We start from the raw sequence: 25,151 nt of genomic DNA, 5'->3' as shown, positions 1-25,151 counted from the left end.
TCCCTTTTTTTTTTTTTTAAGATATTTTTTTGCGGCTTACGCCTTTATTGATTTTTTAAGGGATAGAAAGTAGGCTGACAGGAAACGGGAGAGAGATGGGGGGATGACATGCGGTAAAGGCCGTGTCGGGTCCGGGAGTCGAACCCGCGGCACACCGCGACTGGATCACCAGTCCGGTGCCCAGACCGTTACGCTACGGCCTGGGCCACATTTCACTTTTTGATCAGTATATGAATTGACTAATATGAGTAGCCCACGGTTGTGACTTCGGTAAAAAAACATTGTTTTAGCCTCATTGACTGTGCACTAATGAAGGCAGTCCATTCTACGATTGTGGGGTTTTTTTTGTTGCGTTTTTCCCCTCCTTGTGGTTTTGTAAAAACGGCTACTTTGCAGACCAATAAACTTCTCATCTTGGAATGGGTTTGTGTTCAATGACTTTCCTTCTGAAAACCCTATGAATGCCAAATCCGGCTATGAGCATTGAGGCTATGAGATGCTGACGGCTGTCAGGAAATTATGTATTTGATCTGTGTGTCTAGGTGTGAGCTTAACATGACTGTGTAGAACAGCACCACCTGCTGTAGGTCCTATGTTAAGCAGGCAGCACCAGTTCAAATGGTGTCTCAATATATTAATATGCATTATTAAAGAATATCAAGCCAGTACTACTGTATAATGCTGCATACAAGGTGTCATGTAGGTAAATTGTCGATTATAGACCAAGCCCATTACAATCAATGAAAATATCCACAAGGAAATACAAGGACAAATAGGCTAGGCTGTGTGAGGAGCATAGTAATGTCATACTAGGAGAAAGAAAAGAAGTGTGAAGCAATCCCTGATGACACAGACATAGATTACCTGTTTTAGTTAGTTTGAGAAGGTCCATCCCCACCAACTCAAACAGTTGTTCCACCCAAAAGACATGTTTTCATGAATATGAGGTAACCATTTTTGGGTGTATACATTTGTGAGCACCTTTATAGGATTATACTGGCATTAGGCCTTCAGGTTGAATCTGAAGGAAAAGAGTGCACAGAATCATTGTATGCATGCATTTCAGAAAGAATATAGTCCAATAAAGTGAAGCAGTGACTGTAAATATGAGTTGACTTTAGTTCCCTACCCATTGTCGGATGCATCACAGGCCAGTAATAGCGAGAGATGCATGTTGGGTTTTTCCAACACCGCAGTGGGCACCAAGATCACTGCTGTTGAACTCCTGGAAGATCTGATCTGCCTCCTTTGCCGTTTTGACCGCCCAGTGTTGATTCAGCTGCCTCCTCCTACATAAATACCACACAATTCTCCATCTGGGACAGAGGGTAAAGCTCATGAGTTGAAGAGAACACATGGAATAAAGCTGGACTTTATTGTATTGTATACAATTGCTTACCTATAACTTTATAGGACCAGAAAACTCTTTCATTTGATTGGGATCCATACCTAAACTATAAACTATCTATCCCTGCTGACTATAGCTATCTATTTCTCTCAGACTATCCATCTCTGACTATCTCTAACTATCTTTAGCTACCTAGCAACTATACTTATGTATAGCTACTCTGATCAATTATTTATTAAGAATTAAGAATTTATTAGAATTATTAATCTAGTAAGATCTTAATTCCTCCTAGTAAGAACTGAATTACTCCTAGTAAGAACTGAATTACTCCTAGTAAGAACTGAATTACTCCTAGTAAGAACTGAATTTCTCCTAGTAAGAACTGAATTACTCCTAGTAAGAACTGAATTTCTCCTAGGAAGAACTTAATTTCTCCTAGTAAGAACTGAATTACTCCTAGGAAGAACTTAATTTCTCCTAGTAAGAACTGAATTACTCCTAGGAAGAACTTAATTACTCCTAGGAAGAACTGAATTACTCCTAGTAAGAACTTAATTTCTCCTAGGAAGAACTTAGTTTCTCCTAGGAAGAACTGAATTACTCCTAGGAAGAACTTAATTTCTCCTAGGAAGAACTTAGTTTGTCCTAGGAAGAACTGAATTACTCCTAGGAAGAACTTAATTTCTCCTAGGAAGAACTGAATTACTCCTAGGAAGAACTTAGTTTGTCCTAGGAAGAACTGAATTACTCCTAGGAAGAACTTAATTTCTCCTAGGAAGAACTGAATTACTCCTAGGAAGAACTTAGTTTGTCCTAGGAAGAACTGAATTACTCCTAGGAAGAACTTAATTTCTCTTAGGAAGAACTGAATTACTCCTAGGAAGAACTTAGTTTCTCCTAGGAAGAACTTAGTTTCTCCTAGGAAGAATTAAGTTATGACTATCTGAAACTAAAAGCCCAATACACATGAATGGAAAAAGTGACGTAATTACTCCTAGTAAGAACTGAATTCCTCCTAGTAAGAACTGAATTCCTCCTAGTAAGAACTGAATTACTCCTAGTAAGAACTGAATTACTCCTAGTAAGAACTGAATTACTCCTAGGAAGAATTACTCCTAGGAAGAACTGAATTACTCCTAGTAAGAACTGAATTACTCCTAGGAAGAACTTAGTTTGTCCTAGGAAGAACTTAGTTTGTCCTAGGAAGAACTTAATTTCTCCTAGGAAGAACTTAGTTTGTCCTAGGAAGAACTGAATTACTCCTAGGAAGAACTTAATTTCTCCTAGGAAGAACTTAATTTCTCCTAGGAAGAACTGAATTTCTCCTAGGAAGAACTTAGTTTCTCCTAGGAAGAACTGAATTTCTCCTAGGAAGAACTGAATTACTCCTAGGAAGAATTTAGTTTCTCCTAGGAAGAACTTACTTTCTCCTAGGAAGAACTTACTTTCTCCTAGGAAGAACTTACTTTCTCCTAGGAAGAATGACAGTTGTTGATAGGAGTAATGTTAATTTTGACTAGGAAGAACTGAATTCAAGTTATCCTGAATTACAATTTATACTAGCAAGAATGCAGTTCTGACCAAGGTTATAATAGTTAACTAAAACTAACTAAAAAACGAAAACTAGAATTAAAAAAACATTTTAGTTAACTGAAACTAAATAAAAATAAAAATAAATTGAAAACGATAACTAAACTGAAACTGTATTGTGTGTTCACAAAACTAACTAAAACTAACTGAAATTATAGAAAAAATACCCTTAGTTATAGTTTTTATCAATATTTATATGCATTTTGGAAATTTATAATATAAACCTTTTAAATTAATTCGATTAATTTCCTAATTTCTCCAAGAAGTTTTACGGCTGTTTTCAGCACCATACGGCAGCATGTTGCCACACTTTACGTTGCTTGTTTACATTCTGCACTGCCTGAAACTGACTGCATGTTACTTGGAAAATCAGACCCGTCTTAAGTGAGTGGTACTGTACTGTACTGTACTGTACTGTACTGTACTGTACTGTAAGCCCTCCTCCCTGGCCTGTGTGTGTCAGGCTGTGCAACAGTGACACTTGGTGGTGAACAAAAGCTATAACGCTATTTTCGTGCTCGGACGGACACAGCCAGGGACAGACCCAGGGACACAACTGCACAGAGCAGACAGTCCAATATTGGAGAGAGACGCAAGGAAGTGCCTTGTGGAAAATGATGATTGTAAAATATGCGGAGCACGTCGGAAGGGTATAGGCCTATTATAAAAGGATCAGGCATTTGTGGAATGAGCAACACAGCTAAATGTGTGGGTAACATTTGCCAAAATGGCAAGTGGTTGGTATTCACCCTTGCCACAACATCTTGGTTTGGTATGGAACAGTATCTCTCTCACGGGCAAGACAGAACTTGTCATCATTAAAGGCAATCTCAATGCAGTGAGATTCTGGAGCCAGTGGTGATATCTTCAGAATCTGGGACCTAACGCCATCCTCCAGGATGACAACGCTCACCCCGTAGAGCCAGGATCACAGAGTACCTCCAAAATGTAGGAGTGGAGAGGATGGAAATGCTGTGAGTCCAGACCTCAACCCAATTGAACACTTGTGGGATCAGCTTGGGCGTGCTGTACGTGCGACCAACAGAACCAAGTGTTGTTCTATTACTGTGGGACATGGGTTTTCAACAGGTGGTCCGTGGACCACTGGTGGTCCGTGAAGGTGTTGCATGTGGTCCCTGACCATGCATTTAGTAATGTAGGAAAGTGAAGATTCGTATTTGAATTTATTGTATTGGGTTAGGGTTAGACAAAGTTGAGAAACAATGCAGTAAATGATCTGGTGACAAATGATGACGCATCGATGTTGTCAGTTACTGGGAAGTCGGATGTCAAGAACTTCTGGGAAAACTGTACCGGATTGCCTGGTTGAGTCACCATTACAAGGAACTGTGCCCATAATCAACCGCAAGTGTCTGCTTACTCATAGAATAAGTTACAATGAACAGCAACATGAGTTTAATATGGAAGGTTAATTTCTTTCCCCCACACCATGACCATATCCCCAACACAACAATGGTCCCCAGGTTAATTCTCAGTCAGGATGGTGGTCCCCAGGTTGATTGTCAGTCAGGGTGGTGGTCTCCAGGTTGATTCTCAGTCAGGGTGGTGGTCCCCAGGTTGATTCTCAGTCAGGGTGGTGGTCCCCAGGTTGATTCTCAGTCAGGGTGGTGGTCCCTGGTTCATACTCAGTTGAAAACCCCTGCTGTGGGAGAGTGCAATCATCCAATCCACTAAGCAACTCAAAGCAAGAGTTGGTATACCAACCATTTGCAATTTTGGCACATTTTTGGGGGGCGCTACCCACACGTTTAGCTGTGTTGCTCATTCCACGAATGCCCGATTCTTACAATCTATACAGACTATACCTCGTTGTACAGGTGACAACGATCAACAATTAAAATGATTTAAAACATAATACCAAATGATATCATCAAAGTGGAGAAATAAAGGACCAAAGTTACGTTTCTGAACCTTTAGAGTTAATATTTTTAAATTGTATATTTTTTAGGTTTAATTACACAATACTTATTGATCTTTTTTAATCCTATACCTAACAAATTACCTAACCAAAGTACGAAAAAAACTAAAACTAAACTATAACTAAACTAAAACTAAGCATTTCACCAAAATAAAAACGAACTAAAACTAAACTATAATGAAAAAACCAAAACTATTATAACCTTGGTTCTGACTAGGAGAAACATGGTTTTGGATATCTAAAACATATATTACAGATAGGAGGGTGGTTTGATTAAATGTTAAAACGGCTTGCCATAGGCTCCCCTATGGCATTGTGTCCATGAGCTTGAGTAAGATGTAGTTAGATGTATAACAAACCATTCTGTGATCCGCCTTGATCCGCCAACTGGTTAGTGAGGCAAGAGAAAGGACTTTTCTCAATAATAGCGTTGTATTATTAGTTTGAGACTCGACCATTGTTTTAATGAGTCACTTGATTTTTATTTTACTTGAGTGAGTTATGTTTTATTTGTTTCATATCTTTAGTTTAATGCCTGTTTTATTTGAACCAGGTTTTTAACTAAGAACAACATACTTGACCTTGAATTTATTTAGACGGATAATGAAAATGTGGAAACAGTTAAATTATTATTATTGTTATTATTATTGTAAATTAATGCCCTACTTGATCATAGTCACACAAAAGCATCAAAGATTTTGAGCTTGTAGTAAAGTAACACAGAGTGAATTGGTGAATGTACAACTGTACTTTTACATACAGTATACTGTTGTGTCCACAAGGTGTAGCTGTTCATTTGAGACTTTGTTGACATTGCCTAGGGTAACTATTAATCCATTGTTGAACATTCCTTAGATTGTGTCATCAGTCATAAAGGGGAACTACAGAGCTGAACAAGGAAATTATTTGCTTAACTGTCTGGCGCGAAGGTGAAAGCTGACATATCATTTCTCTCTTTGCGAAATCATGACTGGCAGAGGGAGACCGCACAAGGCAAGAAGCCTGGATGTGTGTAAGCCTGTGGAGACTAAACGAGCATCCAGAAGATGTTCGGGGAAAGGCGACATGGAGGAAAAGAAGAGCCAAGTCCTGAAGGATGAAAATAAACCAAAACAGTCGGAGAAGAAAGCCATTGATGAGGAGAAGCCAGCAGGGAGTGCCAAAAGAGAGACGTGTGCTCTACCAGAAACAGTCCCAGCAGAGGCTTGTGCTACACAACAGACAGCAACATGTGCTGGCAAGAGCAAAAAATCACCAAAGGAGACATCCAATTGCAAGGAGCAAAAGCCACCCAGGACCCTCAGACAGGATTCTGTGACACGTTTAATTTCTAAAGAGAAATCTGTTGAAGTCCTTCTCCGGAAGACCCTGGAAAAACTGAAGCTCAAAAGGGTGCAGAGGGCCGAGGCAGCAAGCAGCATCAATGGCATCATAAAGAACATAAAGGATCATCTGAAAAAGAACACACAGTGTTTCAAAGACATAAGTGAACTGCGCACTGGAAGCTACTACGAGAACTTGAAGGTGAGTCACGGGGGGGGGGGGGGGGGGGGCATGTCATCTTATGTCATTTACTGAGCACTAAACATGGAATTTATTATGCTAAATTGCTGCTATATCTGTAAGTCACCGGGCATGTACTACACCAGAGTTTGAGGTTCCATTTCCTGCATTGCTTAATGGCTTGTGGGGCCACCCTTATTAGAAATATAGGCACTGTATGGTGGTAGTAGGATATACTGTGAAGGACTTTGGATTCCACATTGATAATTACAGTGATTTTAACGTGTGTCTCTAGATCTCCAATCCGGATGAATTTGATGTGATGATGACCATTCCCCTTGAACGAGTGGACCTCCAACCTTTTGGAGATGACGGGGCGTTTTATAGTGTGGCATTAAAACGCGGAGAGAGCTCCCTGAAACGCTTCATGCAAGAAGACAATAACACCTTATCTGCCTATGGAATGCTCAAGGAGTTCAGGGAAGAAGTGAAGAAATGTGTGAAGATGATGAAAGGTGAGTAACTATCGAACCATCAAATATATTTACAAATATTCAAACACCTTAAAACATTTAGAGTAAAGGCAGTGTTTTACTGTTTCCCACTCAGTTACTGCACTATCATCACATGTTTGAGCAGGGAAGAATGTAACAACTGAATAGTACCAACACATCTTAAACAAATGTGACAAATGTGTACATTGACTGCACGGCACTGGAACCCTATGTGCATGGCAATGTTCCTATCAAATAATCCAATCATGAAAAAGCATCACAAATGGTTGTCAAAGAGCTCAGCGTTTGTTCAGTCCACTCTTTAGAAGAGTAATGTAGTACTGTAAGTCAGTGTTTCCCAACCTTTTTTCTGCCAGGGCACACTTTATTTTATTTGTATCTTTTTACACACACACACACACACACACACACACACACACACACACACACACACACACACACACACACACACCACTTACAGTGTAAGTGATGCTGCATCCTCAACCAGCAGCTTACAGTACATTGTAGACTAGGCTAGAGGCAAGCATCTTAACTATCCATTATGTAATTAACAGAATGCTTCTAATTTCGTCACTTCTTCTAATTCTCGTCACTTCTTTATTTGTGCAGATGTGGAGATTGAAAAGAAAAAGAAAGGATGCCCAGCAGTAACTTTAACGATAAAAGGAGTCGGACCTGTCCCCATTTCCTTAGATGTTGTCCTTGGGATTGAAGTGCGAACAAGCTGGCCAGCAGAATTCACCAAGGATGGGTTTCAAATAGACGGCTGGCTCGGGAAAAAAGAGAAGCAAAAACACAAGCGAAAGACATACTACCTCGTCCCAAAGCATGAAGGCAGGGGTATGGCTGAACGTGACGGGGTACTTGCTAAAGGTACGCCGCCAAGGCTACTCCCTCAGAAGGCATTCCAATGAATAGTTACTTCTATTTTAGCCACATTATCTAAGCAATAGATACTGTATATGTGGTAGTAGTTATGTAGTAGTAGTTCCATTTCCTGCACACTTGATGTACGATGATTAAAGCGCTGCTCACTTCACACAGGTGTGATTTATTTATTTATTATTTGTGATTATGTGCTGTATACAATTCGTGTTCACTGGGAAAGCTTTCAAAAGGTTAGCTAAGTAAAATATTACAGTTTAAGTTGTTTGAACTAATATGTGCACCGTTAAGTCTAATAAATTAGTTAAGGATAAATGGAAAGTTTTAGAAGTCTGCATCTGCATTCTGCACACAGAATCAGTGTACCGGAATGTATACATATATGAATAGCCTAAAGGCGTACTGTATAAGCCTAAAATACTCTTTTTTCCATTAATGACACAGATGTTTGGCGGATCTCCTTTTCGCATGTGGAAAAGGATATTGTCAAAAATCATGGGAATGAAAAGACATGTTGTGAGGATGGCAAAATACGCTGCTGCAGGTAACATTTTGTTTAGGAACTCTCAGAATTAAATTAACACTATTTTAAGGCACTATTTTGTCATAAGTGCCAGAGTGTATAAAAAGCCATAAGCGCTACTATATGTGGATACTTTGACAAGGATGGTCAGAAATTAAACACTTGACCTTCCGGTTAACAGGACAATGTGTGGAATTATAGGTTGAATTGATGGAGTTATCACTTCATAATGCGAGAAGTTGTAAAGACTGTTTGAATAGAACAGTCAAATTACTTACTTTCCTCTGTTTCAGGAAGGGGTGTTTGAAGCTTCTGAAACACCTGGTGGGACTGCTGAAAGAGGAGGATTCCTCCTTTGCCAAGTTCTGCTCCTACCATGCCAAGACCACCTTCTTCCATGCCTGCTGCTCAAGAAGTAAGGACAGCGACTGGGAAGCCTCCCATCTGAGCCACTGCTTCCTAATGCTGCTGGAAGATTTTGAAGGCCATCTGCGAGACTGCAAACTCCCCAACTTTTTCATCCCCACACAGAACCTGTTGTCAGGCTGCAGTAATAAAAGCTGCACCTCCCTTGCCCGGCGCATCAAAGAGGAACGGGAGAGTGGCTTTCCCATTTTTCTAAAGTGATGATTTGTGGCCAACCAAAGGCTTGACTTGTAGAACTGTGGGGTAAAGCATGGCTTGTTAGGGTTAGCAGTTTCCCATTTGAATGTGAAGGTCAATGTCTCACACCATCATGATTGGGGATTTAATTCCAACTGGGACCACGGCACTGAAAATGTGGTACTGAATCTTGTAACGTAATGTGATAGAATAAATAAAGTTTGTGTTTTATTCAACTTCTAGATTGTCTCATCACAAGTTCACAGCTCACAGGTGTTAAGAGTGCAATTCTTCACCAAGCTTGACTTCTGAAAATAACCCAAAAAAAACTGTTGAAGGGAGGAAATCAGTCTGGATTCCAGGTTAGGCCTATACATTTCCAGAGAATTATCCCACTTCTAACTTTCACTTAAGAAACGAAACTGACAATGAATGCAAGCAGCTCAGTTTCATTTTCTTTGAAATCCATCTGCAAAGCGTGCATCAGCTAAAGTCCATGCCAACTCAGCCCTCAGTCAACACACACGCACGCTCCATAAAGCTAAGCCACTGTGACCTTATCCAAAGCATAAATGAATCCTGGGAACACAATTAACAGATATTTTTTCCATCAGTGTTAAGGAATGCTTCAAACTAAATATAGTACTCTATAAATCGAATGTAATAGACAACGTTATCTTGACATTGTTGCAGTTATACTACATTAACAACTCTCACTGAAAGTTTAAACCGCAATTTAAACTTGAAAACCATAACATAACAAAACAGACTGACAGTAGTGAAAGAGACAATATTTAACAATGATCTCTTCATTAATAGTTCTATAAGGTAATTTAGCTTCTGTCTAGGTAAAGATGTCATATTTTTAAATTTAACAGCTAAAATTGCATTCCTACATGGGTGAGTGAAACAAAATTCAAAGAGATGCTAAGACACGGAACTGGCTTATGTTTCCGTCAAACATAAGCCAGCATTTTTATATAAAGGATTATAGAAAGTGGATTGGTGAAAGTCAGGGTACTAACGTATAATTTAGGTTTCTCTTCATAATACAATTGAGAAAACAAGATTTTATTTTATTTTTAAACCTAAAATGAAATAACACAGGCCTGTTTTTCGTTATTCTGAATGTCTGTAAACATCAAATCAGTGCCTGTTTTCTGTTTGTGTCAGTTTCATTTATTTTCTCTTCTCAGAATAGTCACTACTTTAGCCACACACAATTTTATAGTAGAAAGGCATCATAGAGGTTTTTACTTTACTTTTTTCATAGACATTTTTAAAGCATCTGTCGCTGTACCTTTGCCTCACTGATGGCTTTTCAAAGCATTAGACCACCAGAAGGATTACAAATTGCTCAATCTACGCCTTCCTTCTCAGCTTTGTTAATTATTATCTTAATTATCATCATGTTTGACAGTCCTCTTTATGCCCTACGCACCTGTCGCCAACCTTTTGTTTTCTGCCTTTTTCTAAAGCAAATTAAAATAAAAGACAGGAGAGGGGATCAAATCATATGTTTAATTTGTTGTATCATTTCCAATTTGGAAACAGTAACAATACATATGATAAACTACTCTCCTTTCTCCTATATAACAAAAGTAAATAAAAATATGTAAAATACAAATGAAGGTTCCAAAACACACAAACACACACATGGACCTTCCCATTATGAAAAACACAAAACAAATATATGACCCCGTTTGTGAATAACGATTGAGCAACACATTCTCTGGGGTTTTGCCAACTGCTCACAGCATACAATAAAACGAATATAAAACAAAAAGAAAACCGTTATGCAATACTTTTTTTTAGGTCTGCGTACTCGTTCGCATAAGAAAACAGCCACTGGTTTATTACCAGCCTCCTCCACCTCCCCGCCTTCCTCCTCCACCTACACCATCACTCCTTCCCCATCCTCCTCCACCGTCTCTCCTCCCTCCTCCTCCACCACCATCTCTCCTCCCTCCTCCTCCTCCACCACCTCCAAATCTGTTGTTGTTATCATCTTTCTCTTTCAAGTGTTTGCCATATCTCTCTGCCATAAGCACAAGCTCGTGGGGGACCTCCTAGAAAAGTAATTGCATACCATTAGGACTGGGAGAGAATGTGTGTCAATGTGTGTTACATCTTAGTCAAATTGTTTGGTTCTGGTTTCCTCAAGACATTATAGCAGCAATAATAATACATATATAAGGAAATATTAAGGAAATGTGTGTGCGTGTGTTCCAACCTGCTGAGCTCGTTCCAGGATGGAGATCAGCTCCGATGCAAACCTCCAGTCTCCTCTGGTCACCAAGGTAACTGAGGCTCCCGAACGTCTAAAGAACACAATAAAAAATGAATGCACTGACAATTATGATAAGGGGGGGGGGGGGGAAACACGCTTGAGTGGTAAAGTCCCTGCCCACCAACATGGAGGTTGTGGGTACAAATCCACGTGGCGTGGTGTATCCGGCTTTGTCGGGTGTCTATGCAAACACAATTAGCCCATGTTCGGGGGAGGGAAGTTGGGCAGGCAGGGTGACTATTGTCAGGTGAAAAATTGCAGGTGAGTCAGTAGGATATGACAGCAGAACACCACACAACAGAAATGTGTGTGGGTGAAATCAATTGACATACCGGTAACTATTAACTATTACATTGGGAAGAATTGGGTAGAAAATAATTGTCTACTCTAAATTTAGAAATAAATAGGCTAGACAAGCAGGTTTGTGATCTCACAGGCACTGGTTTAAATCCATGGTGGGCTATGAAAAACTGGATGGGCAACACTCTCCTGAGCAGCCACTATTGGCCTGGAGCCCATACTTGACGAATTCAGAGAAATGGTGCGAATGTGAAGCATGCACACACAATGCTCAATCTCTCACCCTGCACGGCCTGTGCGTCCAACACGGTGGACGTACTCCTCAATGTTTCGTGGAAAGTCGTAATTGAAGACGTGAGTGATGTCATGAACATCCAGCCCTCGGGATGCCAGGTCTGTTGCCACCAGGATACGGACTCGACCTTCAAGACGTAGTGAATGAGATAAAAAAAAAAAAAAAAGAGTACTTCTGTAATCAGCTGTTTGGATGGACGAGACCACCAGTGATAATAAACGTGCACACTTAGACATAATCAATACGTTTATATATTTGAGGGAAATATTATATTGTCTACATAATTATGCTATCCTGTTTTTTGTATAATAGCAGAGAGACAAGAAATCAGTGATTTTGTAGTCATTGCAGAGCACCAGAGCCTAATTAATGCATATCATGCCATCTAGCATCAGGTCTCGACTCATTTTCAAGTAAATGTCATCTCCTGCTGCATACTTTCTTTGAAGTCTTTCAGTGCCTCCTCGCGGTCACACTGTTCCCGGTCACCATGGAGACTCTGTACCGCCAGACCACTCAGGCACATGTCACTGGAAAGGTCATCACACCTAAGAACACACAGAAATCTGTCAAACACATTTGCTTTACCATCATTGCTATGATTTGGACAGAAGACAACCGTGGTGCATCCGGCTTTGTCAAGCAACACAATTGGAGGGAACGTACTCCTACAGGCTGTGGTGTTACCTGTCAGTGGGGAGTGTTGGGTGGGACATTTGTTTCTCATTAACCCATTCTGACCTGAGATCAGATTCATACGAGGTTTCCGCCGGACACGCACTGGTCTGATGAACCCATTCTGACCTGAGATCAGATTCTAAAAATGTCAGTCGCTCTTCGATTTTTCAAAAATAGCAGACCTACAAGCTCATATCGCGCCACTCGGTGGCGCGATATGAGCTTGTAGATCTGCTATTTTTCAATAGCTAAAGCATAACATGATGCTGACACCAAAATGGGTGCCCGGTCAGAATGGATTAAAATACTGCACATTAAAACTCATAGCTGATCAAACCGAACAGTTGACCCTGTGTCAATGACCCTACAAAGTATGGGCACACCAGTGTGTCACAGCATGCCACTTGAGAAGCTGTGTAATAGAGATAATCGGCTGTTGTTGGTAATGCTTGCTTGTATTATCATGCCAATAGCAAACGCACTAGACTGCCACGTACCTAAATTTATTAAATTGTACTCATTTCACAGTCACGCTACCATTTTCTACTCACATAACCTTTCTGCCAACAAAGATGAGGGCTTTGTCCTCTGGTTGCATGCTCTTGATGAAATCAAACAGATAGGCTTTCTTATCGTCCTCTTGGCAAAACAGTATAGTCTGATGTACAGTATTTACCGCCTGGCAAGAGACAAGGTATGTATATTAAGTAAAATACAATACAGAGTACAGACACAAGCTCATGTTTTGTTTGTATTAATATCACCAAATAAGGCCTAGGTACGCCTGAACCTTTATACTCTTTTACACAGAACATGGCAAGAAGACAATCTTGTGATGAATTTCTTTTGGAGTGTAGGTAAATAAATAAATGTATGCACATTTTCTTCTCCATAGAATTACAGGAGATGTTATGAAATTCCACTCACTGCCAAGTCCAGTGTACCCACGTACACCATCATGGGGTTCTTCAGGTAGGATTTGGCTAATCGTCTCACCCCGCTGGGCCAGGTGGCACTTTAAAAAGTATAGGATAGAATACAAAAATATTAATTTAGGAACCAGTTAAATTAAACAACAAAACTATTAAACAAAACTATAACAGAAGTATAATCTTATCCATAGAATAGTGGTATGGAGACACGTTTGATCATCAATAAATACGAAGTCACATGGCAAGAAAAGAAACATTGTAAGGTCAAAGTAAAAAAAAAACTCATCCTGTATTCTTTCAGTTTAAAGGGGATGGGATTTGTTGAGCCCCGTTGGACCTATTGACATGGGACTAGACTTTCACCTGGTCATGACAGTCTGTCTGTCTGGGCGGATGTCCAGCAGGAGCTTCATTATCTGTGGTTCAAAGCCCATGTCCAGCATACGATCTGCTTCATCCAGGACCTATTAGGAAATGCAGAGCCAGATCACTCATAGCATCTCTGAGGATAGAATTCTGGATGAGCAGGACATTTGCAGCATTTTGTACAAAACGTGCCACTTCTGAAAACATTGATCAGGATGGAAGACGGGAAATGGTGTAGATCCGTGTTGAGGACTATGGAGATAGTGTATACCGAATCGTGTGATGTATGGATGAAATGCATAGTGTATACCGAATTGTGTGATGTATGGATAAAATGTGTACGAGTAATCTACAGAAATGTGTTTTGCCAAAATAAGCCTCATGTTGGCGCTATAACAGGCCGTTGTGGGCAGAGGTTCATCGTTGGCATCCAGGGAGTGTGTGCAAAGTTTAGCATGGATCAGGCCAACGGTGCCGGAGATTAGCTGGTAACGGACAGACACACACACGGACGGAGTGCAAAACATGCCGTCGGCCTGGTGGAGACAATAAGCTGTCAGTCAGCTGATTGTATCAATCAGCCTAGCTTCCTATGCCTCATTCACATCTCAGCTGATCATTACGTCTGCAATCACGCCTCATTCCCTCAACAAGGTGGTCCGTTTAAATACGGCTCTCTGCTACACAATAGCTCCGTTTCTGCTTCAAACACTGCTGCTGCTGGCAAAGCTTGCCTCCACCTTTTGATCAGTCTAAAACAACATACGTTTCACATAAACACCCAATCCTTTTCTCCTCAGGCAGGTGTTTGCTGGGTAGCTCAATTATTACCAAATACTGTGTGGGCTTTAGGAGTAGCACTTGGTTGAGGCATGGCGCCACTAATGGGACTTTTTTTAATGGTAGAAGTGGGTTGCCCACACCCAGGTCGTCGCTGGTGCCGGACAAGGAATAGCCGTTTAAAATAATAAAAGTCTGTACCAACAGCATTGACCATAAAATAATCTTTTACTTAGTCCTAAAATGGTCTTTTACCTAAAGTTGTACAATGTTCACCCACACACGTCATCAGGTATGAACGACTGAATTGATATGCTCTTATTCATATCGCCTAGCTAGCTTTATGGGAGCGTGGGTTTTTATCATGTGTAAAGAATTCAATATAAAGTGTAATGTAATGTGTAAACAAAATACAAAATAAAGTGTCATGGACAATTTGTACTGTACAACTCTTTGAATAAACAAGAAAAAGAAAAAAAAAAAGAAAAGGCATAGGCACTAATGCTGACAAATGAACACACACCATCCTGCAAAAAAGTAAACACCAATCACCGACACAAAAGGCAAAACACAGGGCTGACCAAGTAAGTGATGGAGCGCAGGTTGATGAGTTCATTCATCTGCAGGTCGTTCAGTCGTCCTGGTGTGGCGATCACAATGTCCACCCCTTTCTTCACCTTGGCGATCTGGCCCCGCCGGTCGCCACCACCATAGATGCACACACTGAAACAGACCATAGAAGAGCCATTACAATAGGGCTGGGTGACGGGAATAAAACATCACAATATTTATTACCCAAAACCTCAATGAGGATTATCACATTATATTATGACACGAATATCTTTACATGTACATCTCATCCAATGACTTGGAGAGATGGGAGCAGATGCTGAAAGACTGGATCCACACGACGACCTGCTCAGCATTGGTGGAGATGCCCTTCATGCCTCAGATGATACGCTACTATTATGACACAATATTTGTAGTGAAGCGTTGAAGGTTGTCGATATCATCATCATTGGATGTTTCAACTTGTTTTACTAGTTTGAGTGATACCAACAGCACACGTTGGTAATTATGTCACTTAAACTAGTAAAACAAGTCTAAAACATCCAATGATGTTGTCATCACCAACCAGAGGTCCAGAATATTTATTCCATTACCCCATGAATATTGATCTATGATCTTGGCAGCTTCCGACATGACAAGGTCACAACAGTACTGCCTTCAAGAGGCTTGACATGCATCAATCAAGGGAAGGCAGTAGGAGGCATGAAGGGCATCTCTACCAATGCTGAGCAGGTAGCCGTGTGGATCCAGTCTTTTACCATCTGCTCCCATCTCTCCAAGTCATTGGATGAGATGTACGATACTGAAGCAGTGGATAACACAACGGAGTTCAACAGACAAAGAAGAGGGTAAAGGACGGCGAGGGTTGGATGCAGAAGGCTGGCATAAAATCCTGAAAGTGCTATGGGAGTGAGTGGGTGGGAACCCACTCTACCATGGAGACTACCACCCTCCAACATATAATAAAGGCCAGGTAGAGGCTGGCAATGTGAATGTGCAGTATTGTAAATGAGCGTTGCATGTTCTGTGTGGATAAATGTGTTCATAAATGTTCTATTTATTTCAGTTATTTCAAATAAAATACAGTAATCTTTGTAATGCAATGGATTCAGTGTCCTATAGTATAAATCAAACCAAAATGACCACCAGGAGTTTAAATATGTCCATTTCTGTTTTAAACAGTGATTTAGAAATGTGTAAATGTCAGAAATGGATTCAGCATCCTCAATAACCCTCAAAACCAATCAAATATTGTCCAAATCGGCCAAGCAGTTCCTGAAATATTGTCCATAGGTGATTATGCTAATTGTCTCCACCAGGCCGAAGGCATGGGGAGAGAGTATGTTTTGCACTCCGTCCGTCCGTGTGTGTGTGTGTGTGTGTGCGTCCGTCCGTCCGTGAGCAGCTAATCTCGGCCACCGTTAACCTGGTCGATGCCAAATTTTTCACACACACTCCCTGGATGCCAACGATGAACCTCTGCCCCAAACTTTCCAGAACGGCCTGTTATAGCTCCACCAGGAGGCCGCTTTGTGCAAAACAAGTTTTTGCACAGTACACCTACAGATTTTGTCCAAACATCACGCAAATTGGTACACAGTCTCTCTAGAGCCATTCAACCAAACCGGTCTTTCAGATTTCTCAGACTCCATCCTGATTGGTTAAGATTGGCTTCCAAAGTTCACAGGAGTGCTCAGTTTCAAACAAAATGCTGCAAATCATGAACACATCGCGTGATTTCCGTGAAATTGTGCACCCACATTCCCACTAGGCCCAGGACAAAATGCCACATGAACAATTTCAACTCAGCCTCAAGGTGGCGCTATAACTGGCCGAAAAGTGTTTTTACCTCTAACTGCACGGATCTGTGGATAACCTGGTGGAGACCTGTGCCCAGAAGGGCACTTTTTCTAGTTAAGCTTGTTATGCTAATTATGAAAATTACCCAAAATATGCAAGTTGGCATACAGCAGTTTCTAAATGCCATACTCTACATTTCTAACAAAACATTAGGGTACTCAAGATGCCCATGTTCACTCTGGCAAGTGGTCTATTAGTCCAAGAGAGAACCCCAACATTTTAGTCTTGGCTACCTGTCTTTTCCTCAGTGCGACTGGCTCTAAAATTATTGTCGACATCTAGTCTAGACAATCTATAATATTTATTATTGCCTAGCCCTACATTAAAGAGATTAGACAAAGACGGAATCAAAGAGCGATAGAGGAGATGAGAGAGCATGAAAGGGTGCATGGCAGAGAGTAGGAGAGGTTAGGAATTAAGCAATTACATTTTTTATGTGGGTTGAGTCTCAGGAAGCACCATGATAATGAATAATGACTATGAAGGAAACCGGTTTATTGTAGCATAGATTGAGGAAACTGTTTTAGTGCAGTGTTTGCAGTTCTAATAAAAGCTCAATCTGGACCGCCCCTGGTGTTGTAACCAAAATGCACATAAACGGTTAAATGACAAACCAAATACTTTGACAACTAAAATAGATAAATCCATTTTAGAACGATCAAATAATCACACAATAGACAAAAAAATTACAATTGACAACTTAATATCTTCTTTATACTTTCCTTCTCTTCACGGATGGATTAGATACATTCATGTATCACTATAAATAAATACTTCAGTAATACTTCAGAGACACGTGTGTGATGAAGCATGATTGCTGCTAGCCATCTTGTACCTGGTATAGCCCTTAAAGTTGTATATGTTACACTCGGCTTCAATCTGCAGGGCCAACTCTCTGGTTGGGGTCAAGACCAACATACCAGGACCCCCCCGCTCTGCCCTGGGCCTGCAAAAACAGAATGGTGTACACATGCACTCACTGACCACACTTAGCTCACCATGTTAGCAAGTTGCAATGGTTGTCTAAAGTAAGAAATGCCATTTGAAAATACTTAACTTCTGAGAAACATTTCCCTTTCAACAACACTTATAAGCAATAAACATAGACCAATACTATGTTGTTGGTAGGCGTGTTGTTCCGTTTTGACCTACTGTAACAGTCATTTCTCAAAGTTAGGCTATTTACTAACTCTGAGCTGAGGAATCTCATACTCACTGAAAAAAGTGAGTATGAAATTTGAAATTGTAGTTTTCTTTTGCCCAAAAGTGAAACACTGGTTTAAGGGGCAACCTGAATACCTTTTCAAATAATTTAACCAATTAAAACTACATACTACTAATACATTGCAAAAGTTTCCATGTACTTGGTCTACTCTTTTTCACTCTACACACCAAATCTCTTCGCCAAAAATACAGTGTGATCATGTAGATGAGCTACTTTTGCAGAATAGGGATGCTAGAGTCCAAGACACCAAGTCAACTGTACGGCATAATGCCTGTGATGAACAGCAATGGGGAGACAAGTCCCAGACTCACAGAGGCTGTCCGTCCATGTGGATAAAGCCTGGCAGAAGGTAGGCCAGAGTCTTTCCTGTCCCCGTCTGGGCAATTCCAATCAGGTCCTCACCAATGAGCAACACCGGCCATGCCTGAGACTGGAGAGGAACAGATGAAAAACACATCTTTCTTGTTGTTAGGCATGCACAATTCAGTGTCATCGTGATTTTGGAAAGATGGAAAAAGGTTGAAAATAGTTTGAAATCTAGTGGTTGCTGTACAAATATCATAAGATTTAATACCAATAGTTATGTATTTATTCAAATATTTTGAATAAATTGGCTTGTAATAGGATAAGAGAGAAATGTAAAGGGCTCTGGAGGCTTGCATACGTAAAGTCTCCCTGGGCTTGGTACAGACCAGTCTTTGTAATAAAGTGACATTGTTTCAGTCCACTTTCTACCTTGATTATTTCCTAAAGACTCTGATGTGAGTTCTAAATAATCCACTACAGGCTCAAAATAACTTTATATTTAATAATTAGATGAAATGATGCAAGTGTGACTCCAGTCAATGGGTACAAAATACAAATATAAACTACACCCAGGGTAGGAATTCATCAATTGGCTTTGTGCCAAAGGTGTTTCCTGGGCACCGTGCCCAAACAAAACATGATAACAGTGTGATGCAATATGACACCACCGGACGCTGTTCTTTTCTACCAGTTCAAATAGTGTATTATTTCTCCAGGAACCTGGATATAAAAATAATGATCTTTTTCTCAACATTTGTGGGCTAAATTAAGCCATAATGAGACCCAAGCAATCTGATGGTTCTGCTGAACAGAAACATGACAAGTGCAGTGGGCACTAGTCACACTGGATTTTGAAATACCTGTTTTGCAAGACTTCCTCAAAGATTTGACATTTTTTGGCATTCTATGGTTTATTTTTACTAATGTTATTTCCATTTCTACATTTGGATGTTTAGAGGAACAATGAAACCACAAATCAAATCTAATGTGGGGAAGCCCAAGTCACTCAGAGTAAAAGTGTATACCATATCAGTAAGGTTATATAATCCTTCCCACAGCTGACCCGCTACTACTACTACTACTACATGTCAACCGCCTCCCTCCCACCTTTCTGGTCTCCCTATTCACTCCATTTGACTGGAACAAAGCATGCCAGAATAAAGCTAATCTAGCTCATACCGTCATTGGAAGAAAATAAACATGCTCCAACATACAAGTCAGCAATTCTCATCAAAGCTAGCATTAACCAAGACACCAAACTAAGGCAATTCTATGTGATTTCACATATAAACCTGACTTATTATTTATCTCTCAGTATTGTTCCGACAGTCAAATCAGTCAGTCTGTCTTGTAGTCCATCTCATTCCATCAGTTATCCACTAACTTACTCAACGAGCCTGCCAGCTAATTAGCCATTCAAACATAATCAGTCAACAAGACACTAACTAAGGCCCACCCTGGCCTACCTGAATGGGGGTAGGCTTGATGAAGCCGACTCTCACAATGTTCTCCATGATCTCTGGATAGTGTTCAAAGGCTTCCAGGAAAGTGCGACATGGGTTGGGAATAGAACGCTTCTCCCCCTCCTCTTTAAGATCATCCACAAAGATATTATTATTCTCCTCCCTGTAGAGGGAAACACACACACATATACACACACACAAAGAGTTTAAACGCCTTATATTCAGGTTTTGCCACGGTTTTCACTGGTCAACTCCAAAGCTGCAGTCACATGTCACAGAAAATGGAAACTGGCAGCATGTTTTGACACAATCATATCCAACAATCAAAGCAAAAGAGAGGCTCCAACATTAAATATTTTCATGACACAAATCTCACAATATTCAACGCTTTTTTATTGGAGACAAAACATTCTGTCCACTTATTCGATGGGCCATTTTGAATGAACTCTCCCAGTAAAATATGAAACACCTACACATCACTCATTGGCTGTAGGTGAATACGTTTTCATGTTGAAGTTTGTTGGGAAAACAGAATGGAAATGGGATACGAGCAGATGCATGTTTCAATAATGGGGAGACAGGGAGTGACTCCAGTTACATTGGCCAGCAAAACGCATTTTTAACTAGATTTAAAAAATTGTTTATTGTTAGTTTATTTTAATTCGTTTATTTTAAACTAATTTATGAGGTAAATGTCTGAATTCCTTGTGATTCGAGGTCATATTGTCCAGCTCTACAACAAACTACTGGCTACCAGAGGATGTATTTATTTTACACAGTCCATTTGCACAAGATGAAGATCCATTTTGTGTTGGTCTGTGTATCAAAGTGCACTGTGAAATTACTGTGCAACAATGACACCAAGAACAAATCCTTGCCAAAGTGAGTGGGACCTAGGAAAAAGTCCATTAAAGGGGATGCCGATGTTTTTTTTTTGTTAGAATATACAGGCTGAGAGGATTATACTATACAGGCTGAGAGGATATTGATAAAGGTTGCCACCTGTTGGCCAGATGCTGTAATGGGGAAACAAATGTGGCACAAAACAATACCGGAGGCAAAACCTGTCAGTTACCTCCACTCTTGGACTTCCTCTGAAGTGAGACGGGATACATTCTCATTCACAATGTAGAACATCTTCTTCATGGGAGGAAGGTCTACAGAAAAACAGGTTCACAATAATTACTGTTGGGTGCACAATGCCAAGCCTGAATCTGTAAACATAATCCTGTCTGCAAACTTGGGGGCTCCATATTTGCAACCAGCTAGCTATTCAAATGTCATCCATTATATAGTGTACCGGTTCTTGGCCCCTTTTATTGGAGCACTTTTCATGTCATTCAGAGGTAGTCCAGCTCCAAAGGGAGCTGGAGCACAGGCACATACATCTGGGTTTTAGCATTCTGTTGACTGTTAACAATAGGCAGGTGCACTGACAGAAGCAGGCTTGAGCCTCTTGAGTTGTGCCCGAGCGAGGCGATAGTCAAGCTCATACAGAGCAGTGCGATGGCCATGCTGTCAACGCAGTGCCATCCGTGTTTCACACCAATAATCCACAAATGTTTGAGTGCACACTTAAAAATGTGCCGGAAACTAGGTACTTCATTTACCCAATAATTTTGCACTTCAAAATCTCATAATTTTGCTGCATTGAATCACCAAATAAAATGCTGTCCGGACAACACTATGAATGTGAAAATGTTCACAAAACAATATAGAACACTGTATAGAGTTTAGAGTTAAGATTTAAGTCAGTAATTGAAGTTTGAACAAGACTGACATTGATTAAGGAAATGATCATACCACCAGGGACGATTTGGTTTCCCTTCTCGCATATTATGTTAGTAGCCGATCTGCGTTCTCATGCAGATGGGCTACTTTCTGCGTTTGTGTGGATGCACACATGGGCGTGCGTTATTCCGCGACAGAGCCGGAGAAATTTGTTGCCCCCCTCGGCATGTTGCCCTACTCGCAGTGCGTATTGTGCACGTAGCGACGGTGCTGCATACCACAAAACTACTGTAGACCTACTACCAGAGATGATGGTTCATTTGAATGGTTTTCAAACAGCTATATTTTTTTGGATACATACTACTGTAGGTTAAGAACTATACAGATTTCAGCTTTAACAGTCACATTGGTAACTGCAGTGTACTGCACCACTTGGAATAACAGTTTGTGAATAAAGCCATGTAGTTAGTTAATAACTACATGCCTTTGTTTCCTCACCTTTCCACTTCATCTCCTCATACTTTTCCCAGTTATCCCTCAGGTTGCCCCAGTCAATGGGCTCTAGGTCCGGAGCACTATCCGCAGCCTTCAACTGATCAGACGACCAGGCAGAGGAACTCCTGCCGCCGCCACCACCGCCTCCTCCTCCTCCTCCTCCTCTTCCTCTCCCTGCACCTAGAGAAAGCAGGAACGTATGCTGCAACAAGGGATGGGTATTCCTAGGAAATAGCTGTTCTTATCCAGATTAATTACATGGCTATTTTTACATGCACAATTTCACATCAATAATCATTCAGTAAAGTCGATTATTTTAATGTAATAGTTGCAAGTAAACATCATGCCATTTTTCTAAAGTAGAAAAAGAAAAAGCCAAGATAATCTCACAAGGCAGTGCAACGGAATGTGTTTGTAAGCTTGTATCTACAACCCTGACCCTAATAATTACAAATGAATTTGAAAATGGCCACCTAATGTATAATGACATGCCCAAAATAGCGACACCAGATTCAAAGTTGTAATATATATTGCCAATACAGATGTAATCGAAAAAGTCAAATAATGGCTCATATATCAGTCTGGCTCTAATAACAGTCATGATGACCCTCAAGAGTCAAGACCATGTGAGGCAGATAACAGACTAAACAAACTTTGACTTTACCACCACTGCCGAATCCTGAATCATCAGAAACCAGGCTTTCGATCATCTCTTTTGCCTTCTGTTGGGCTTCAGCGGAACCGAAGAGGACCACCTCACCCTGGTAGTCTCCTTTTGTTGTTATCTACAAAAAACACCACAGGATTAGAAATTAAGTGTTTTTTGTAATCTCTCCTTTCTCTCAAATATAGTCAAATTAGTGAACCGATCAAGTCTTGTTTGCTTTTCTTTTTAAAACGTTCCAGACCTGATTGTTGTTAATATAAGCCAAATTCAACTTGCCTTAATTCTTGCACCTGTGGTTTCTTCAAGTTCACGAATTTTGGCTCCCCCACGACCTGTTGAGTGTTAAAAGAGTTTAGCATGTGGTCGAATATAGTCAAAAGCATAGTAATAGGTACTCAATGGAAGCACATAGCTGTAGTACTTGCAGTACTAGCCCTCCAAGCAGAACCCAATGGTACTGAAGTTTCTGACTTTTTGACGACACAGACCATTGGGTCCTGTTCCAGCAGTATCCTGCCACCTGGTACGCGGACATTCATAAAACATAAACAACGTGGATAACGCCTGTATGCGCTCTTTGACGACATTTTTTCGTGTGAGGGCTTCTGAATATGTTTAGTATAAGTACCCATACATGCCGCTGCGAATATCTCCTGTGGCGCGGAAGCCGTTAAGTATTTTTAATCTTTGTTTGACCGATTTGGTCGCTTTGATTCTTCTTTTCCTTCCTTGTTTATTGACACCTCATTGTACCGCCTATCTGGCTAGCTAGTGGCGCTATAGCTATGACAGAGCAGATCAGAAGCAGGGACGTAGCCGCACAAGCCAACCGCACACCGGGAGGCGGTACAATAAACGGTAAACAAACGAGAAGAAATAAAGCGACCAAATCAGTCAAACAAAGATTAAAAATACTTAACGGCTTCTGATTGGCCGGCTCGGAATGAGATGATGTATGATGATAAGATCGGCCGATTCGGCCCTCACTTCACACGGGTGTGATTTTTTTTTTTTTTACATTTGTGACTCAATACAATGGTTTGAGACACAACAGGGCCCACTGATTAAGAAGGCATTAGTTAGCCCTGGTCCAGTGCTTACAGCGAGTAGGCATTGGCCAACTAACTTTTTACTCCACTAGACTAGAGGGTAATTTATTTGATGAGGATCCGATCATCCTTTAACAGCACAAAAATGACCTTGGTGTTCTTCATGCATGGTGGTTGGTTGGGGTGTGGTATGCCAATTAATAATTAGTCCATGCTCCTGTCCATTTATTCTGATTCACTAACGTACATTTCTACGCACACGAAAGATGCCAAATGCCTTGCCTCATGTTGTAGGTGTTGTCCAACTAGCTTTCTGAAGTTTCATTAGCATTTAGCCGCTTCAAAAACCACCTGCATCACAACACTTCTGAGTTTGTAGATGTGATATATAGTATATAAATTAAGAATTAGCCTACCAATAACTCTCCCAATGGAGTCATTTTCCACATTAAAAGTGACCGGCGGGGTTGAGTCGGTCCCGGCGTCACCGCGTTGTCCCCGGCCTCGACCGCCTCCTCCTCCTCGGCGGTCTGAAGCTCCGTCTTCGTCCCACTCCCGACGGCCTCCTCCTGAGCGACCATCGCTGCTGCTCCTCGGTGGCGGTGCTCCTCCGAACCTGGGGACGCTTCTACCGAAACACAGGTTCTCCTTCCCACCACGGCCTGGTGGAAAGCCAAACTTCTGGACGGCGGCGCCGCCACCATCCCTGTATTCTTCTTCCCATTCGTCCATCATTAATGTGCACCTGTTTGTCACACCATGTGCTTCCTCACACACCTTCACGTTCACGCACTGCACCGATTCAATGAACTGAACTGAACGCGATATGCCGCATGCGTACTGCGTAGGTCAGGTCTGTGTGAGCTGAACGAGGGGTTCACTTCTGGCCAATCAAAGCTATCTGGAGGAGTGGCCGGGACTTTTCCGTAGTAGACTACTTTTCCACAATTTTTATTTATTTATTCCCATTATTTGTGAATAGATCACTGGTTGGTTCCCAAACACCGAGACACATTTTTATGGGCCCCTTTATCTTTATTTTGTTTTTAAAGGAATGGACCTAGAGTACGACCTATAGGCCTAGGCCGGGGTAAGTGATTGTTTGGTAACAGGACAACTCACCACTTTTCTGTTTTCCTCACGGAATCTTCCCCCGTGAGGGGTGGGAGATGCTGTAGGAGTGTAGGCTACGGAAGACACTATAGACAGCTGGACTTTGAATATCTCTAACTCTAACT

At 40.9% G+C, this 25,151-nt stretch overlaps 2 protein-coding genes across 2 annotated transcripts; one reads left to right on the top strand and one right to left on the bottom strand.

Moving 5' to 3' along the window:
* Nucleotides 1–5,851: 5,851 nt before the first annotated feature.
* Nucleotides 5,852–9,148, top strand: cgasa (cyclic GMP-AMP synthase a). Its single transcript, XM_083774768.1, has 5 exons — nucleotides 5,852–6,401; nucleotides 6,676–6,895; nucleotides 7,505–7,768; nucleotides 8,225–8,324; nucleotides 8,597–9,148. Exons 1-5 carry the CDS (start codon nucleotides 5,943–5,945, stop codon nucleotides 8,928–8,930), a joined length of 1,377 nt encoding a protein of 458 aa, XP_083630894.1. The 5' UTR covers nucleotides 5,852–5,942; the 3' UTR covers nucleotides 8,931–9,148.
* Nucleotides 9,149–10,762: 1,614 nt separating this feature from the next.
* On the bottom strand, nucleotides 10,763–24,645 carry ddx43 (DEAD (Asp-Glu-Ala-Asp) box polypeptide 43; the record flags this gene model as incomplete). The annotated part of the gene is made up of 16 exons (XM_083774318.1): nucleotides 10,763–10,975; nucleotides 11,140–11,227; nucleotides 11,780–11,918; nucleotides 12,230–12,339; nucleotides 13,021–13,148; nucleotides 13,397–13,484; nucleotides 13,765–13,865; nucleotides 15,129–15,270; nucleotides 17,813–17,923; nucleotides 18,514–18,632; nucleotides 19,975–20,134; nucleotides 21,047–21,128; nucleotides 22,201–22,294; nucleotides 22,851–22,982; nucleotides 23,141–23,196; nucleotides 24,330–24,645. 16 exons carry the CDS (start codon nucleotides 24,643–24,645, stop codon nucleotides 10,763–10,765), a joined length of 2,079 nt encoding a protein of 692 aa, XP_083630444.1.
* Nucleotides 24,646–25,151: the final 506 nt, after the last annotated feature.

The sequence above is a fragment of the Protomyctophum parallelum genome, assembly GCF_964188405.1.
Source record: "Protomyctophum parallelum genome assembly, chromosome: 10".
Classification (NCBI taxonomy): Eukaryota; Metazoa; Chordata; class Actinopteri; order Myctophiformes; family Myctophidae; genus Protomyctophum; species Protomyctophum parallelum.
The sequence above is the reverse complement of the archived record's forward strand: the minus strand, read 5'-3'. Positions and strand labels throughout refer to the sequence as shown.

Bases quoted from the DNA above. Each gene is read 5' to 3' on its own strand.
- cgasa (XM_083774768.1), top strand. From the start codon at position 5,943: ATGGAGGAAAAGAAGAGCCAAGTCCTGAAGGATGAAAATAAACCAAAA. The intron at 6,402-6,675 runs GTGAGTCACGGG...GTGTGTCTCTAG, and splicing joins GCTACTACGAGAACTTGAAG to ATCTCCAATCCGGATGAATT. The intron at 8,325-8,596 runs GTAACATTTTGT...CCTCTGTTTCAG, and splicing joins GGCAAAATACGCTGCTGCAG to GAAGGGGTGTTTGAAGCTTC.